This window comes from Ahaetulla prasina, chromosome 2, assembly GCF_028640845.1.
Source record: "Ahaetulla prasina isolate Xishuangbanna chromosome 2, ASM2864084v1, whole genome shotgun sequence".
Classification (NCBI taxonomy): domain Eukaryota; kingdom Metazoa; phylum Chordata; class Lepidosauria; order Squamata; family Colubridae; genus Ahaetulla; species Ahaetulla prasina.
In genome coordinates this window covers 6,522,165-6,541,289 of record NC_080540.1, presented here as the reverse complement: position 1 = coordinate 6,541,289, position 19,125 = coordinate 6,522,165, and the positions used below count along the sequence as shown (strand labels likewise).

The window sequence follows — 19,125 nt, the reverse complement described above, 5'->3', positions numbered from 1 at the left end:
AGAGGGCTGTTAAAGCACTATGAAGCGGTATATAAATCTAAGGGCTATTATTATTGCGATATGTGCTACTAGAGCTGTATGGGGGTGTACAGAGAGGGTTATCCTCATTTTATTTCTCCTCTTACAACACAGTAAGAGTTTATTGATTTGTGCAAATAAATCATAGGAAAAGGGGGCGGGGCTTCATTTGCACAGGCGTAGGTGTCATCGTGACCTTGATGACCCGGCGGGAGTGATAAGGGAGTTAAAGTTCTGGTCATTGAAAGAGTGACCTGGCTGGAGGGTCCTGTTATTGATTAATCTGTTAACAATTACATAGGAAGAAGACTTTCGTGACTTACCTCGATGTAGATCATGGGGACCTATGGAAGGAAACACATTTAAAGCAAAATCAGAAACAGGAATGAATCAGAGCGGAATTTTTCAACCTGGCCACACTTAAGTGAATCACGACACTGAATTGCATATCAGTGAAATTCAAGCAGAGTGAACTTCAACTCCCAGAATTCTCCAGCCAGCATGGCCATGGCTAAGCATTCTGGGAATTGAAGTCCACAAGGTATGGAAACACTGAGTTAGAGCTTACTTGAAGACCAATCTTGGGCCCTTCCTTTATTTCTCTGTGACATGTTCTCACATCACCATGGAGGATACGTCCATGGCTACTAAGCAGGTCTTGGGGACAGACATCCAAGGTCCATAAGGGTCAATGCGTGGACCCTTTCTCTCCCCAACCACAGATGGGTGCATCCAGTGACACAATCTCATCCCCCAAACATTTGGAAATATCTGAAGAAAAATCGGTTATCTAGACATGCTCCACAAGGACCATTCCTGAAAGGAGGTCTCCTTTGGAACCTGCAAGAAAGGAGCTTTGATCTTCAGACAGGTTGCTCTGCCTGCAGTCACAGGATGGGCGGGGTAGTCGTGTAGTTATGATGGCGCAATGGGCACACTGCCCTTTTCACGTGCATCATTGGCACATGTGAAAAGGAGCAAGCCTTCAATCACCCAGTCGCAATTCTGGGAGTTGAAGTCTACAAGTCATAAAGGGGCCATCATTCTCCATGCTGACTCAGGAATTCTGGGAGTTGAAGTCCACAAGTCATAAAGGGACCATCGTTCCCCCTGCTGGCTCAGGAATTCTGGGCGTTGAAGTCCACAGGTCCTAGGGCCATAGTTCCTTACCCCTGACCTAAGTGGAAGTGCCCTCAAATCTGCTACTTTCCAAACTTCAAGGATTATAATCCTAGTTTGGAAGTCCTGGGAAACATAGTCCCAACTCAACTGGAAGGAATCAAAGAAAGGGAGGCTGAGATAGACCATATCTACCACCACTTGCCCCAAATGATTCAAAGAGCCAGTTTCATTGGAGATACTCTTCCTTGGATTCTGCTCCTGAGGCCCCACTGGATAAACAGGAACTTTAACAGAGAGATTTCCGATTAACTAAGGGAAGTGCTCCATTTACATAATCCCCAAATATTCTTTTTTTGGGGGTTTGGGGAACCACCAGGCTTGAAATTTTGGGCTTAGAAAATTCAGAACTACACCGCCTTCGGTCTGACCTAAGCATAGTACATAAAATTATCTGCTACAACGTCCTACCTGTCAATGACTTCTTCAGCTTCAACCACAACAATACAGGAGCACACAATAGATACAAACTTAAAGTGAACCACTCCAAACTCGACTGCAGAAAATATGACTTCAACAAGAGAGTGGTCAATGCCTGGAATGCACTACCTGACTCTTTGATTTCATCCCCAAACCCCCAAAACTTTAACCTTAGACTGGCTACTGTTGAGCTCACCCCATTCCTAAGAGGTCTGTAAGGGGCGTGCATAAGGGCACCAACCTGCCCAGCGTCTCTGTCCTACTGCCCCCATTTATTTGTATCCATTTCATGTATTCATAATCATGTTTATACTTATATCTGTTCAGAGCACTGCCAAGCTCCCACCCAATCAGTTCAACCCCCCACTAGCAGTTAAAAGGAAGAAACAGCTGCGATCACACATTGCTCCTAGAAGCACGAAGCTGAAGCCTGAAGATGACGAATGAGACTTTGTCGAAACGTCGCCAAGACACTTCCAATTTTACATGGGAGAAAACCCGAATAACCAAAGACCTACATACAAACACCCGCGAAAACCTCAGAAAACAAAACCTCAGAAAACTTATATCTGTTACCTTATACATGCTTGACAAAATCATAAATAAATAAACAATCTTGAAAAATTTGCTGCATACCTTCTCATTTACTGGAAGGAATTTCTCATTCAGAGAGACAACACGGAACAGAACTGAGAAAGCAAGAAGAAAACCATTTTAACAGGGATATGCATTCTTTGGAATTGAAGAAGTTTCTTATGAGAAGAGAAAGAAAATAAAAGGTTTTCAAAGGGGGGAAAAAAACAACAACAAAGCCTTTTGTAAAAAGCACCTTTGTGACACCTTTGGATGATTGAGAATCTTCATAGACGTAAAAAGTATTATATTGAAACATGTTATATTTTGATGCCACTCTTCCTCTACAAGACAGAGGTCTCCTCAAATCCACCATTTTGCACCCCGCCAGCCAGAATTGTTCACAATCAGCGGCACAATTACTCTCGTCTCTGAGATGGAAAACCTCCAGAGCTCTTGTGGAAGTCCTAAAGTAAATGAAATAGCTGGGAGCTGCCCAGAGTCATTTAGCGTTGGGCAGCATACAACTTTAATAAATTATTATTATATTATTTTTATTTCCAGATTCAGGGGAAAAATAACCAGGAAAATGTTTTGCATTACTGCTGCATGAATTGTGCCTTTTTAAAATCACGAATCCTGCTTAAAATATTATTTTAGTAATTAAAGGTCCACAATTTAAAAAAAATATCAACTGTTGATCGAAGGCAGCATTTTTCAACTTCAGCAGCTTTCAATCCATCCATCCATCCATCCAGTTATTGCTTAGGGTTATTGGCTGTTTCAGTTGTGACTCAGTTACCACAGGCTAAGTCATTTAATATATGAATATATGAACTTTTTTGGCTCATTAAGGTTGAAATTTGGCCACGACGTGCACCACAAAAGGGACATCAAGGCCAGGAACACGGACCAGGGGCTGTATGGGGCTTATGGGTTTACGTACTCCCATCTCAGCTAAAAACGGGACCCTTGTTAAATATCCAAAAAGCACAAAATCTTGAACCGAGATCATAGACAATTGGCAAAGAGCTATTCCCTTTCCGGAGCCATGCTCTTACTTTTCTGTCCTGGCTTGTAGATGGGTTTGTCAGTGTGAACAAAGAAGAGGGTCTCCCGATTTTCGATGTAGACTCTTTTCCGATTTAGGTACCTCAGGGTTGCTCCCGTTACCTCCACTGTGAAAAGCGCTATGTGGGAGTTGAAGGAACTTTCCCATTTGGGGAGCTGGAGAATGGAGAAAGCAGGCACATTAGCTTTTCTAGAGATGAGTACCACGGTTCTTAATTGGCCAAGCCGAAGATAGAGGAGAGGAGAGGAGAGGAGGGGAGAGGAGAGGGGTGGGGAGGGAGGGAGGGAAGGAAGGAAGAGAGAGAGGAGAAGGCAAAGTAGGAGAAAGGAGGAGTGGAGAGGAGAGGAGAGGGGAAGAGAGGAGAGGAGAGGGGAGGAGAGGAGAGGAGGAGGCAGGGAGGGAGGAGAGAGGAGAAAGTGAAGAGAAAGGGAAGAGAAGAGAGGAGAAGGGGAAGGGGAAGGGGAAGGGGAAGGGGAAGGAGAAGGAGAAGGAGGGAGAAGGAGAAGGCGAAGAGAAGAGAAGAGAAGAGAAGAGAGGAGAAGGGGAAGGGGAAGGGGAAAGGGAAGGAGAAGGAGAAGGAGGGAGAAGGAGAAGGAGAGAGAGAGAAGAGAAGAGAAGAGAAGAGAGGAGAAGGGGAAGGAGAAGGGGAAGGAGAAGGGGAAGGGGAAGGGGAAAGGGAAGGAGAAGGAGAAGGAGGGAGAAGGAGAAGGTGAAGAGAAGGCGAAGAGAAAGCGAAGAGAAGAGAAGAGAGGAGAAGGGGAAGGGGAAGGGGAAGGAGGAGAGGAGAGGAGAGGAGAAGAGAAGAGAAGAGAAGAGAAGAGAAGAGAAGAGAAGAGAAGAGAAGAGAAGAGAAGAGAAGAGAAGAGAAGAGAAGGAGAAGGAGAAGGAGAAGAGCTCTATTCACACAGCTCAGTAAATACAGTTGCCAAAGATCCAAATAAAGATTAAATCTCTTATTGCTGGCTTGATTGCTCTACGTATTGTTGCTGTTGCTGTTAATACAGTAGCACAGTCATAGTAACGTCATAAAATCATAATGGAAAAAACATTCATCTTCCACTGTACCAAAAAAGTATATCCAAGCCATTTTTATTTTGGTTATTCTTTTACTGTTGCACTGTACATGGACATCCCGCCAAGCGAAGGGAGCCCAGAGGGACCCACCTGGAACTGGGTGCACTTGAACAGCTCTTTCTTGGAGACCTCTTCCCTTAGGAGGCTCCTGTTCTGCAAGCCGTATTCCAGGGTGATGCTCAGGGTCACGGACTCATTCAGGTGGTTCAGCTGGACGCAGATCTGCCTGGAGGTTTCCGTGTGGACGACGACAGGCACCAAAACCAGATATTGCCTGGAAAGAGAACAACAGAGTTAGTCAGGGGACCAGAGAATGAAGAGACCCATCCCACCAGATGACTGGCACATCCCAACTGTGGTTGCCAAAAAGAACTATCTGGGTTAAACTAAATTTAGTTATAAATTAGTTTAGTTATTTACGGGACCGCCTGCTGCCACCGATTGCCTCCCATCGACCAGTGCGCTCCCATAGGGAGGGTCTCCTCAGGGTGCCGTCGGTCAGACAATGTCGACTGGTGACCCCCAGGGGGAGGGCCTTCTCTGTGGGGGCCCCTGCCCTCTGGAACGAGCTGCCTCCAGGGATATGTCGACTCCCTGACCTCCGGACCTTTCGATGCGAGCTCAAGACATTTTTGTTCCATCGCACAGGGCTGGCCTAATAGTTTTAATGGGGGCTTTTATTAGAGTTTTAATTATTTTTTGCCAAATTGAATCAGTTTTTTAATAATGTTTTAATTTTTGTATTCTTGTTTTTTACCTTGCTGTAAACCGCCCTGAGTCCTTCGGGAGAAGGGCGGTATATAAATCAAATTTTAAAAAATTAATTTTAGTAATTAAATAAACTCCCCCTGGGGACGGAGGGAGGGAGGGAGGAACAAAGGAAGGAGAAGGAGGGAGGGAGGGAGGGAAGGAAGGAAAGAAGGAAGGAAGGAAGGAGAGGGAGAGGGAGGGAGAGAAGGAAGGAAAGAAATAAAGAAGGAAGAAAGGAGAGAGAAGGAAGGAGAGGGAGGGAGGGAAGGGAGGAAGGAAAGAAGAAAGGAAAAGGAGGGAGGGGGGAGAGAAGGAAGGAGAGGGAGGGAGGGAAGGGAGGAAGGAAGGAAGAAGAGAGAGGAAAGAAAGGAAGGAAGGTTAGTTTCAGTGACTGAAGGCAAATAACTGGCAGATAATCATGTATTTGCTCCTGAAGAGTTTATCCATACTAAAAGGGGAAATTTTGCCTATCTCATTTTTCACCAAATCGTATTCCCTTTGACTTAAACTTTGACTTAAAAGTTAACACAGGTAGCCTTCCATTGAGGACCTGTATACTGCACGAATCAAGAAGAGGGCCGTGAAAATATTTACAGACCCCTCGCATCCTGGACATAAACTGTTTCAACTCCTACCCTCAAAACGACGCTATAGAGCACTGCACACCAGAACAACTAGACACAAGAACAGTTTTTTCCCGAAGGCCATCACTCTGCTAAACAAATAATTCCCTCAACACTGTCAGACTATTTACTGAATCTGCACTACTATTAATCGTTTCATAGTTCCCATCACCAATCTCTTTCCACTTATGACTGTATGACTATAACTTGTTGCTGGCAATCCTTATGATTTATATTGATATATTGATCATCAATTGTGTTGTAAATGTTGTACCTTGATGAAGGTATCTTTTCTTTTATGTACACTGAGAGCATATGCACCAAGACAAATTCCTTGTGTGTCCAATCACACTTGGCCAATAAAATTCTATTCTATTCTATTCTATTCTATTCTTTGACTTACAATCATTTGTAAGTCAATTCAACGGTCAGTGACCGTTCGAATTTACGACACTGAAAAAAAGTGAGGTTGAAAAACTTAGCAAATGACTCATATATATGACGGTTGCATTGTCCCGGGGTCGTGTGATCCCCTTTTGCGACCTTCTGACAAGCCAAGTCATTGGGGAAGCCGTGGGACCAATAACCGTGGGACTAACTTAACAACTGCAGTGGTTCACTCAACAGCTCTGGCAAGAAAGGTCGTAAAATGGGGCAAAATTCACTTAACAACAGCCTGGGGAGAGCAAAAATGTCCTTCCCCACCCCATCCCTGGAGGCCCTCCGGAGGCCGGAAATAGCCTGTTTCCTGACTTCCAATGGGCCCGGAAGGCCCAAAAATCAGTTGGCCGGCATGCTGGAGCTCAGCTAGGGCAACACTCGCATGCCCACCGATATGGCTCCGCGTGCCACCTGTTGGAACATATTGGAAGACTGCTATCATGTCTCCCCTAGTCCTTCTTTTCATTAAACTAGTCATACCCAGTTCCTGCAACCGTTCTTCATATGTTTTAGCCTCCAGTCCCCTAATCATCTTTGTTGCTCTTCTCTGCACTCTTTTTAAAATCGCAACTTTTTTTTTTACATTGTGGTGGCCAAAACTAATTGTGAAATCATTTGGACTGCTCAGTCCAAATCCCCTTTCCTATTAATCACTTGGGCTGGTGTGAGTCCTAGCTACAGGTAGTCCTTGATTTACGACCACAATCGAGGCCACAATTTCTGTTGCTAGGTAAAAGAGTTGTTGAATGAGTTTTGCCCCATTTTATCACTTTTCTTACCACTGTTTTAAAGTGAATCACTGCAGTTGTTAAACTAGTAACACAATTGTTAAGTTAATCTGGCTTCCCCATCAACTTCGCTTGTCCGTGTCAGGCCTGGAAGCCATCTTTTGCCTTGGGCCTTCAGGCCTGCCACATTTACTACTGTGGGAAATTTGGAGGGGGTATTGTATGGAGCATGGGTGGTATGTAGTCATAATAACATTCCTTTCTCACAGAGTCAAGGACATATTGCCCTACACCTGGAGGGGTGTGAGTGGGAGGCATCTCCAGTTGGGATGGTGCTATGATTGGACCATGTGATGGACATGTGGGCGTTGGGCAGGGACTTTGAACTTTCACTTCGGTGGGGAAAACCTGGAAACTTTCAGATTCGGGTTTTCCCAGATGTGCCAATATGACATCTCTAACAAAACGTAACTATGAGGAAACTCAAGCCTTAGAGTTTTCTTTCGTTCGGGGTGTTACTTGGAACCCTGACAGTCAGAAGGTCATAAAAGGTGATTACATGAACCCAGCACACTGCAACGGTCACAAATATGAGTCAGTTGCCCAGCATCTGAATTTTGATCAGGTGGCCGTAGGGAGGCTGCAATGGTCATAAGTTTGAAAAATGGTCTTTTTTTCCCCATGTCGTTGTAACTCTTAAATGTCTGTGGAGATGATGTTTGAAAATAGCAAATATGTCATCTTTTCATTGCCATACAAACCGCATTTTTCTTTCTTTTTTTGAGAGTTTTGTTTTGTTGAAATAGGAAGTGAAACTTGCAAAACCAGCCGGGGGAACATTTTTAGCTCTCCCAAATTTTCGGATTCTGACTCAAGGCACGTATCCTTTTGAGAACAGGAATTATAAAGAACAGTTTCTTTGCGAAAGAATTGAACTAAAATTAATCTGGGGATTAATTTTTTTTTTTAAGCCTTTTTCCTGGCTTATAGTAATGGAGTTTTTTTCTCACGCTATATGGGAAAAAATAAATACTCAGTGCAAAATTGTAACACGCCCAATGCAGATAGTCCTGGACTTACAACAGTTCATTTCGTGACCATTCAAAGTTACAACGGGCACGGGAAAAGTGACTTATGACCGTTTTTCATACTTATGACTGTTGCAGCATCCCCATGGTCACCTGATCAAAATTCAGATGTTTGGCAATTGACTTATATTTATGACGGTTGCCGTGTCCCTGGGTCACGTGATCCCCTTTGGCGACCCACTGACAAGCAAAATCAATGGGAAATCCCAGATTCACTTAACAACCGTGATACTGGTTTAACAACTGCAGGTAAATGTTGTACCTTGATGAACGTATCTTTTCTTTTATGTACACTGAGAGCATATGCACCAAAGACAAATTCCTTGTGTGTCCAATCACACTTGGTCAATAAAATTCTATTCTATTCTATTCTATTCTATTCTATTCTATTCTATTCTATTCTATTCTATTCTATTCACTTAATGTCATATTGGCACATCTGGGAAAACCTGAATCTGAAAGCTTCGGGGGTTTTCCTCACCCAAAAGAAAGTTCAAGTCCTTGCCCCTTCACCCACCTGACACTTAACCAATGTGGCAAGAAAAATCGTAAAATGGGACAAACTCGCTTAACAACATAAATTTTGGACTCAATTGTGGTCGTAACTTGAGGACTACCTGTATGAGTAAACAAAATACTCAGTGCAAAAATTTAACACGTCCAATACTCCTTTCTTCATGTTTCGTGCTATCGACATCAATGGGTTAGGATTCCCAAAATCTTCGGTGCTCAGGCAGGTAGTTCTCCACTTACAACCGGTTGCTTAGCAATTAGTAGACGTTACAGCTGACTTATGATCCAGATTTGAAGTTCTGACATTAGCCTCCCCAACCCCACCGTGCAGTCACATGACCCCGCTCTGGGCATTTGGCACCACCTGGGTTGCATTTACAATCACATGTCCACGTTTTAACAATCGTTTTGCCCAAAATCAACATTTACTTCTGGTTTTCAACAAAACTAGCTCATAGCAAACCATGGGTTCGTTTAATGACAGTCATATGACTGTCACCAGTTAGGACTGTAGTGGGTAGGCTCCATTTCGCTTGTAAATTGAGCACTACTTGTATTTTTTGTGGGGAAGGAAACAAAATTTGTTTCTGTCTTGAAAATGAAGCTAAGACTTAAAAGCATCATTTCTCAAGGTCGGCCATTTTAAGGCACGTGGACTTCAACTCCCAGAATTCCCCAGTCAGCAAGCAGCTTTATTTTCTTTTAATGAAAGAATTAAAAGCTTAGTTCAGCTGCCTTGCCAGGAATGCAGATTCCTTTCCAAGCAATTCCTGGCCTGACACATCACAGACTTTGGACCATCCCTAGCTGCAAAATCTTTTTTCTGAGCTTGCAACACACCTCACAACCACCCCACTGTGCTGAACCAAAGATCTAACTAGATCAGGGGTCTCCAACCTTGGCAACTTTAAGCCTGGCGGACTTCAACTCCCAGAATTCCCCAGCCAGATTTGTTACCACCATCTGATTTCAGCGTTCCTTGGGTTTAGAGACCTGAAAAGGTTCTAAATGCGAGGACTAATTGCAATGTTACTCTTTCATCACCATCTTGACTGCATACGGTCACTATATAGAAGGCAGTCACTAAACAAGTATACTACCTTTACTAAGCCTGGACCAGACCTTGTAGTTTTCTTCATTAGGTAGAATATAGAATAACAGAGTTGGAAGGGACCTTGGAGGTTTTCTAGTCCAACCCCCTGCTTAGGCAGGAAACCCTATACCAGGGCTGTCAAACTCATGGCCCAGGGGCCGGATCTGGCCTGGGGGGTGCTTAGATCTGGCCCGCAGGGCCACCCTGGAAACATCGAAGGACCGGCCCACGGTGCCTCTGCCAGCAAAAACAGAGCTCAGGAGCAGTGGTGAAATCCAAATTTTTTTACTACCGGTTCTGGGGCGTGGCTTGGTGGGCGTGATGGAAAGGATACTGCAAAATCCCCATTCCCACCCCACTCTGGGGCCAGCCAGAGGTGGTATTTGCCGGTTCTCCGAGCTGCTCAAAATTCCCGCTACCGATTCTCCAGAATGTGTCAGGGCCTCTGTGGCTCAGACTGGTAAGACAGTCTGTTATTAACACAGCTGCCTGCAATTACTGCAGGTTCAAGCCCCACCAGGCCCAAGGTTGACTCAGCCTTCCATCCTTTATAAGGTAGGTAAAATGAGGACCCAGATTGTTGGGGGCAATAAAAGTTGACTTTGTATATAATATACAAATGGATGAAGACTATTGCTTAACACAATGTAAGCCGCCCTGAGTCTTCGGAGAAAGGCGGGATATAAATTCAAATTAAAAAAAAACACAACCTGCTGGATTTCACCCCTGCTCAAGGAAGGCCATGGGACAGCCTCCTGCAACGCTCTACCAATGAAAATGCAGCTCGGGAGGGCCGCGCACAGCCTTCCTAAGCTCCATTTTCGCCGGCAGACCGCTGCAGTGGGCCATCGCAGCCGAAAACGGAGCTCGGGACTGTGGGAACCTGGTACCCTGGGAGCTTGGGGGCTGGGCTGGGCGGTTGTCCTCCACTGCCTAGGGCTCCGGATAGCTTGCACTGCCACATTCCAGTGGGGTCCTCTGCATGGCTTGAGAGAGACAGGAAAGCTCCTCTGAAGCAGGAGTCTCCAATCTTGGCAACTTTAAGCCTGGTGGACTTCAATTCCCAGAATAAGGGGCGTGCATAAGCGCACAAACGTGCCTACCGTTCCTGTCCTATTGTTTTTCTTTTCTTCTTCCTATATATGTTTATATGTGTATATACTATATAATCTTTTTGTATGATGTTGTGACAAAATAAATAAATAAAATAAATAAATAAATTCCCCAGCCAGCTTTGGGATCCTGGGAGTTGAAGTCCCTCAGGCTTAAAGTTGCCAAGGTTTTGAGAGCTCTGCTCTGGAGGATAAGGGTTTGGCGCTCTCCCTGGTCTTGCCTTCCTCTGCTGGAGATCCCACCCAGCCCCGTCCAGGCTGCCACAGGCATCCCCCTGGCCATGCTCCCCCACCCCCCAGGTCAAACACAGCCCTGGTGCGGCCTGCAATGAAATCAAGTTTGACACCCCTGCCCTATAGCATTTCAGACAAATGGCTATCCAATCTCTTCCGTAAAACTTCCAGTGTTGGAGCATCCACAACTTCTGGAGGCATATTATTCCAGTGATTAATTGTTCTAACTGTTAGGAAACTTCTCCTTAGTTCAGAAGGGACTTGCCCCAATCTCTTCCTTATTCCTGGGAGACAAAAAGAGAGGGATTGCCCCAGGTTGAACCAGCTCGGCAGGATTCACATTTGCATTCCTGATTTCCAGCCTGTTGCCTTTAGCCACCACCCCAACCTGGCTAATGCCTGTATGCATTTATTTACAGATAGTCCTCGGCTTACAACCGCTCCTTTAGTGACCGTTCAAAGTTACAACAGTACTGAAAAAAAGTGAAATTATGACTTTTTTCCCCCCCCCACTTACAAACCGTTGCAGCATACCCATGGCCACGTGATCAAAATTCAGAGGCTCTGGTTCATATTTATGACGGTCACAGTATCCCAGGCTCATGCGATCACATTTTGTGACCTTCTGAGAAGCAAAGTCAATGGGGAAGCCAGATTCACTTAACAATCAAGTTACTAGCTTATGAATTGCAGGGATTCACTTCACAGATATGGATAGGAAGGTCGTAAAATGGGGCAAAACTCACTTAACAAATCTCTCGCTTAGCAACATAAATTTGGGGCTCAGTTGTCGTTGTAAGTCGAGGATTACCTGTATTAGTCAGTTTTGCAAAAATCGCTTAGCAACATAAAGTTTGGACGCCATTGAGTTCGTAAGTCTTGCAAGTAACGCTTGGAACTCACTACCTGACTCCATAGTCTCTACTCAAAATCCCAAAAACTTCAACCAAAAACTGTCTACTATTGACCTCACCCCATTCCTAAGAGGTCTGTAAGGGGCATGCATAAGACCACAAACGTGCCTACCGTTCCTGTCCTATTGTTCCCTTTCATTATATCAAATTAACATAGTTGTTGCATATTTTTGCTTATATATTGTTTTTCTTTTATGATGTGTTGTTGTTTTATGTCGATGTTTATGTGTACTGTTGTGACAAAATGAAATAAAAAAATTAAAAAAAAGTCGAGGTCTACCTATATTAGTCAGTTTTACAAAACTCGTTTAGCAACATAAATGTTGGCCTCAATTGTGGTCATAAGTCGAGGACTACCTGTATGAGTTTTGCCAGACTAACTTAGCAGCATAAATGTTGCACCATAAGTCGAGGACTACCTGTCTTACTCAGCTTTGCCAAAAAAAAAAAATCAGAATGGCATAGAGTTGTGTTGAGGACAAAGAGACCCAGGTTCAAAACCACCCTTGGCCACCAAAAAAACCCTGGGTAGCCAGTTGGTCTTTCTTAACCTAGCCTCCCCCGCAGGGTTGTTGTGAGGACCAAATACAAAAAAGGAGGGCAATGCAGGCTGCCTTGACTTCAGCAGGACAGCAGGACCTCAGGGAAAAATAAAGAAATCATAGACGAAAAATGAAATTCAATGTAGAGAAAAGTAAAGTCCTACACTTAGATAAGAAAAACCAAAAGTATACATATAAACTGGGTGAAACCAGGCTTAATAGCAGTGACTTTGAGAGGGATCTAGGAGTCTTAGTGGACAACCAGCTAAATATGAGCCAACTGTGTGCGGCGGCAGCCAAAAAAGCCAATGCAATTCTAAACTGCATTTTTTTTTTGTTTACATTTATATCCCGCCCTTCTCCGAAGACTCAGGGCGGCTTACAGTGTATAAGGCAATAGTCTCATTCTATTTGTATATTTTTTACAAAGTCAACTTATTGCCCCCCCAACAATCTGGGTCCTCATTTTACCTACCTTATAAAGGATGGAAGGCTGAGTCAACCTTGGGCCGGGCTTGAACCTGCAGTAATTGCAGGCTACTGTGTTCTAATAACAGGCTTCTTAACAGCCTGAGCTATCCCGGCCCGCATTAACAGAGGGATACAATCAAGATCAACTGAGGTACTAATACCACTCTATAAAGCCTTAGTAAGACCACACCTAGGGTACTGCATCCAGTTTTGGTCACCGGACTATAAAAAAGATGTTGAGACTCTTGAAAAAGTGCAGAGAAGAGCAACCAGGATGATTAGGGGACTGGAGGCTAAAACATACAGTTGCAGGAACTGGGCTTGGCTAATCTAGTGAAGAGAAGGACCAGGGGAGACACGATAGCAGTCTTCCAATATTTGAGGGGCTGCCACAGAGAGGAGAGGGGTCAAGCTATTCTCCAAAATGCCTGAAGGCCAGAGAAGGAATAATGGATGGAAACTGAACAAGGAGAGATTCAGCCAGGAAATAAGGAGAAATTTTCTGACCGGGAGAGCAATCAACCCATGGAACAGCTTTTGCCTTCAGAAGTTGTGGGAGCTTCCTCACTGGAGACTTTCAAGGAGAGACCGGACTGCCATCTCTTAGGAATGGTGTAGGGTCTCCTGCTTGGGCGAGGGGTTGGACTAGATGACTTACAAGGTCCCTTCCAACTCTGTTCATCTGTATCTGTACCCATTTTTGCCTTCTGAAAAACCAGAATCAACTTTCGGGGGGGGGGGGGAAACAAAGAAGAAACGAGGAAAACTGCTTACGGTTTTGGGGTCGACGCTGAGGTCCCTCCGGGAAGGAGGAAGAGGCCCAGGAGAAAAAGGCAGGGTCCTGCAAGTATCCAGTTCTTCCCCATAGCGTTGAGAGGTCAGCTGGTAGAGGAGTCAAAGCTGGTGGGTCAGAGGAGACGGAGTTTTTCTCCACCTCACCTGCTCCGTCCTCCGCTAACCAGCCAGCCCTTTTATACTCGCTGCCTGCAAAATGGGAGGACACACAAACACACCCACACATTTCTCTCCACCCACAGTGATTATTGATTTGGCTCGAAGGCTATTTGCACAGCTAAGATGCCTGCCTGGCTGTGTGTGCGTGTCCGTGGATGTGTGTGTGTGTGAGAGAGAGAGAGAGAGAGAGTGAGACTTTGGTTGTATGTTGTACTAGGCAACACGCCAAGGTCAGAAATAGGGATTGTTTGAGCAATACACTGGACAGAACTCTGTGTCCAAATAGAAGTTTTCCTTTTCTCTGTCTTTCAACATACATACATACACACCTCGACCAGTTTTTATTTTTTTATTTCTCTTTAGGGGAGGTTCAATTGAAAGCTCAGTGAAAAACATAGGTAGAGTCAACGGTTTGCAGTAATTTTCTAATTTCTGACCAATTTAATGTTTATGAGCGTTCTAATTTTCATTATTTAAAAACAGATATATTATCTGATATACATTTATAAATAGACTATAAATAATAGACTATTTATACTGTAGTCTATTGTGATAAACTGTAGATAAATAATTAAATAAGTAGACAGATGCATGCTGTTTCCTTTTCTATGACTTTTATTGTTTTACCAATGTATAAAATACAAATAAAAAATAGGAAATTAAGGGAAGGAAAAAAGAAAGGGGAAAAGAAAATATGAGGTACAAGGGAAGAAAGAAAAAAAACGCTATGTGCACTATTTCAAACAATTGCTTGTAAATAATTAACCTCCAATCCTGACGTAACATATTTTCTTATATTGGGTATTTAAAAATTTTATTGCAGGGGTTTCTGCACGCACAATTGTAAATAATGAGAGGCTCTTGTCACTTTAAAAACTATTGGTTTAGCTTAAGAGCCATGTGTTAAAGGCAATTCTAGACCAGCCTCTTAAATTCAATTTTAATTTTAAATAACCTGCTAGGCATATAACCAGCAAGGCTGTATAGTAAAGGAATCCTAAATTCCAACAGTTGTATGACCGTATTTGGCACAAGGACCAGTTCTCCATGTGGAATAAGTGTAGACCAGCTTCACAATATTAAAAAACGTACAGCTTTGCTACCTGACAACTATTGATGAAAAGTACAACCAGCTTTGGTGCCAGATTTATAAGTGTGCTTCCTCAGACTGAAAATTGAGAGGTCTCTGGTTACCCCTTTTCTAATCTGAACTAATCAAATCCCATAAAAGCCATTAGTTTTCAAGAGCTGCCACTTCCTTGGCTGTGACCTGGGCCAAACTGAATTATTTATGTTTCCTAGTATGATTTTATTGCTTATTTGTACCCTATGACTATCATTAAGTGTTGTACCTTATGATTCTTGACGAATGTATCTTGTCTTTTTATGTACTCTGAGAGCATATGCACCAAAGACAAATTCCTTGTGTGTGCAATCACACTTGGCCAATAAAAAATTCTATTCTATTCTATTCTATTCTATTCTATTCTATTCTATTCTATTCTATTCTATTCTATTCTATTGGAGTCCAATTGCAGAAGGAAAAGAAGTGATTGGGAGGACAGATCTTCTCCAGAGAGGGAATTGAGTTTGATCAATTATAGCCAAATTTCAAGTTGGCTGTGAACCGCCCTGAGTCCTTCGGGAGAAGGGCGGTATAAAAATTTGATTAAATAAATAAATAAATAAATAAGTGGGAGACAGTAACAGAATAATAATGCTGGAAGGGGCCTTGGAGGTCTTCTAGTCCAACCCCCTGCTCAAGCAGGAAATCCTATATACCATTCCAGACAAATGCCCATCCAATCGCTTCAATCAATCAATCAATCAATCAGATGTTGTGGATCCACTTAACAACAGTGGCAAGAAAGCTGATAAAACGGGGCAAAACTCACTTAATAACTGCCTCACTCAGCAACTGAATCATGGTCGTAAGTCAAGGACTATCAAGCATTTTAGAATAGAATAGAATAGAATAGAATAGAATAGAATAGAATAGAATAGAATAGAATAGAATTTTTATTGGCCAAGTGTGATTGGACACACAAGGAATTTGTCTTGGTGCATATGCTCTCAGTGTACATAAAAGAAAAGATACGTTCATCAAGGTACAACATTTACAACACAATTGATGGTCAATATATCAATATAAATCATAAGGATTGCCAGCAACGAAGTTACAGTCATACAGTCATAAGTGGAAAGAGATTGGTGATGGGAACTATGAAACGATTAATAGTAGTGCAGATTCAGTAAATAGTCTGATAGTGTTGAGGGAGTTATTTGTTTAGCAGAGTGATGGCCTTCGGGAAAAAACTGTTCTTGTGTCTAGTTGTTCTGGTGTGCAGTGCTCTATAGCGTCGTTTTGAGGGTAGGAGTTGAAACAGTTTATGTCCAGGATGCGAGGGATCTGCAAATATTTTCACGGCCCTCTTCTTGATTCGTGCAGTCTACAGGTCCTCAATGGAAGGCAGGTTGGTAGCAATTATTTTTTCTGCAGTTCTAATTATCCTCTGAAGTCTGTGTTTTTCTTGTTGGGTTGCAGAACCGAACCAGACAGTTATAGAGGTGCAAATGACAGACTCAATAATTCCTCTGTAGAACTGAATCAGCAGCTTTTAGCGACTGAGGCAACACCTCTGATCGAAGAAAAAAATAAACTTTTCTAGAACTTCAAGAGGAGAATGAGCAACATTAGGATTTTCTGGGAAAGCCTCATCAAAGGCTGTCAAAGAGGTCATGACCTATTGTTCCTTTGATAAAATGAAGAAATCTATTTGCTGGATTAGAGTATCTCTGTTGGCATGAAAGCAGAACCAGAGCAGTACCAGAATTCAACAGACTCTATCCGCCTCCCCCTCCATACCTGACAAAAAAAGAGACACAATTCTCCCCCACTTCCGCTGCCATTGCCAGCTGTTCCTGGAACATCAATTTAGCCTGGTCAGCGCTGGTCAGAGTGATAGCCTCCAGGACTTTAGAGGTCAGCATGAGTCAAGGATTTGAGTCAGAAATGGAGATGACAGTTACCGTAAGAGGAACTGGATGTTCAAGTTAAGGAGTTGTCACAACACCTCCCTAGAAAAAATATTATTAAAGTAATGTTTACTTGACAGATTAACAGAGTAATTGATACAGTACCTCCTAGATCAGTGATGGCTAACCTTTTCCGGACCAAGTGCCCAAAGCACACGCACGCACATGTGAAACCCCTCAGGTATGCGCACGTAGCCCCGGCATCCGTGCAGGCCGGAATGAAATTCAAAATTTTTCCCTACCAGTTCTGTGGGCATGACTTGGTGAGCGTGGCAGGGGAAGGATATTGCAAAATCTCCATTCCCACCCTACTCTGGGGCAGTCAGAGGTGGTATTTGCCAATTTTTGTTTTTGTTTTATTTGAATTTATATCCCGCCCTTCTCCGAAGATTCAGGGCGGCTTACATTGTGTTAAGCAATAGTCTTCATCCATTTGTATATTATATACAAAGTCAGCTTTTATTGCCCCCAACGATCTGGGTCCTCATTTTACCTACCTTATAAAGGATGGAAGGCTGAGTCAACCTTGGGCCTGGTGGGACTTGAACCTGCAGTAATTGCAAGCAGCTGCTGTTAATAACACAGCTTGTATATTAATTGTATATTGTATTGTTTTAAAATTGGCTGTACGCCGCCCTGAATCCTTCGGGAGAAGGGCGGTATAAAAATCTAAATAAATAAATAAATAATAAATAAATAAATAACAGACTACTTAGTCTGTTGAGCCACCAGAGGCTACTCAAAATTTCCGCTACTGGTTCTCCGGAACCTGCTAGATTTCACCCCTGGTGCAGGCCCCCCACATGTACCCTGCACCAGGGGTGATGGTTCTTTTGCAAGCGGCTGGCAACTCTGTGTGTGTGTGTGTGTGTGTGTGTGTGTGTGCGCGCAGCCCCATTTGCACAAGCAGCATGCACGTGTGCCTGCTGCTGAGTTAAATGGAGTTCACGTGTGTGTGTGGTCGCCTGCTGCTTGACTTGCTAAGTGCCTTTCTGCAAAGCCCTTCTGCCCAATTGCATAACCTAGAATAATATTTTGTTAATATTGCTTAAGGATAAAGAAGGACTCCTGGAAGAGAATCAAATCAAGTTCTGGGTCAATAAGAGTCAATTATGAGGCACTTCAGAATGAGGAAAAAAATTAATCCCCAAAGCAAACAAACTGCCCAAATCAAAGAAGGTCCAATGCAGAGGTGGGTTTCAGCAGGTTCTGACCGGTTCTGGAGAACCGGTAGTGGAAATTTTGAGTAGTTCGGAGAACTAGTAAATACCACCTCTGGCTGGCCCCGCCCCCATCTATTCTCTGCCTCCCGAGTCCCAGCAGATCAGGAGGAAATGCGGATTTTGCAGTAACCTTCCCTTGGATTGGGGAGGGAATGGAGATTTTACAGTATCCTTCCCCTGCTACGCCCACCAAGCCACGCCCACCAAGCCATGCCACACCCACAGAACTGGTAGTAAAAAAATTGAAACCTACCACTGGACACGAGGCTGGCTCCAGGGCGTTACAAATGCTTCTTTGTTGGAGGGGGCTTTTCCTACTGCCTTGAAAGAGGCGGTGGTGAGATCCCTCCTCAAGAAGCCTTCCCTGGATCCAGCTGTGTTAGGAAATTATCGTCCGGTCTCCAACCTTCGCTTTGTGGTGAAGGTTGTAGAGAGTGCAGTGGCACGTCAATTACCCCAGTACCTGGATGAAACTGTCTATCTAGACCCGTTCCAGTCCGGCTTTCGACCCGGATACAGTACGGAGACAGCTTTGGTCGCGTTGGTTGATGATCTCTGGAGGGCCAGGGACAAGGGTTACTCCTCTGCCCTGGTCCTATTAGACCTCTCAGCGGCTTTCGATACCATCGACCATGGTATCTTGCTGCGCCGGCTGGAGAGTTTGGGAGTGGGAGGCACCGTTTATCGGTGGTTCTCCTCCTATCTCTCTGACCGGTCGCAGACGGTGTTGGCAGGGGGGCAGAGATCGACCCCGAGGCGACTCATGTATGGGGTGCCGCAGGGGTCGATTCTCTCGCCTCTCCTGTTCAACATCTATATGAAGCCGCTGGGTGAGATCATCAGTGGTTTTGGCGTGAGGTACCAACTGTACGCTGATGATACGCAGCTGTACTTTTCCACCCCAGGCAACCCTAACAAAGCTATCGAAGTACTATCCCGGTGCCTGGAAGCTGTACGGGTCTCGATGGGGAGGAACAGGCTCAAGCTTAATCCCTCCAAGACGGAGTGGCTGTGGATGCCGGCACCCCGGTACAGTCAGCTGCAGCCGCGGCTGACTGTTGGGGGCG

At 44.1% G+C, this 19,125-nt stretch overlaps 1 protein-coding gene across 2 annotated transcripts in view; it reads right to left on the bottom strand.

The window, feature by feature from the left end:
• Positions 1-13,827, bottom strand: part of LOC131192027 (alpha-2-macroglobulin-like) — a 95,361-nt gene extending 81,534 nt beyond the window's left edge. For both annotated transcript variants that reach the window (XM_058170784.1, XM_058170783.1), the window contains exons 1-5: positions 13,620-13,827; positions 4,427-4,610; positions 3,252-3,417; positions 2,254-2,306; positions 342-362 (exon numbers count right to left, since the gene is read on the bottom strand). In XM_058170784.1, the coding sequence (XP_058026767.1) occupies positions 342-362; positions 2,254-2,306; positions 3,252-3,417; positions 4,427-4,610; positions 13,620-13,711 (516 nt within the window). In that variant the 5' untranslated portion in view covers positions 13,712-13,827. The remainder of the gene's footprint in view (positions 1-341; positions 363-2,253; positions 2,307-3,251; positions 3,418-4,426; positions 4,611-13,619) is intronic.
• Positions 13,828-19,125: the final 5,298 nt, after the last annotated feature.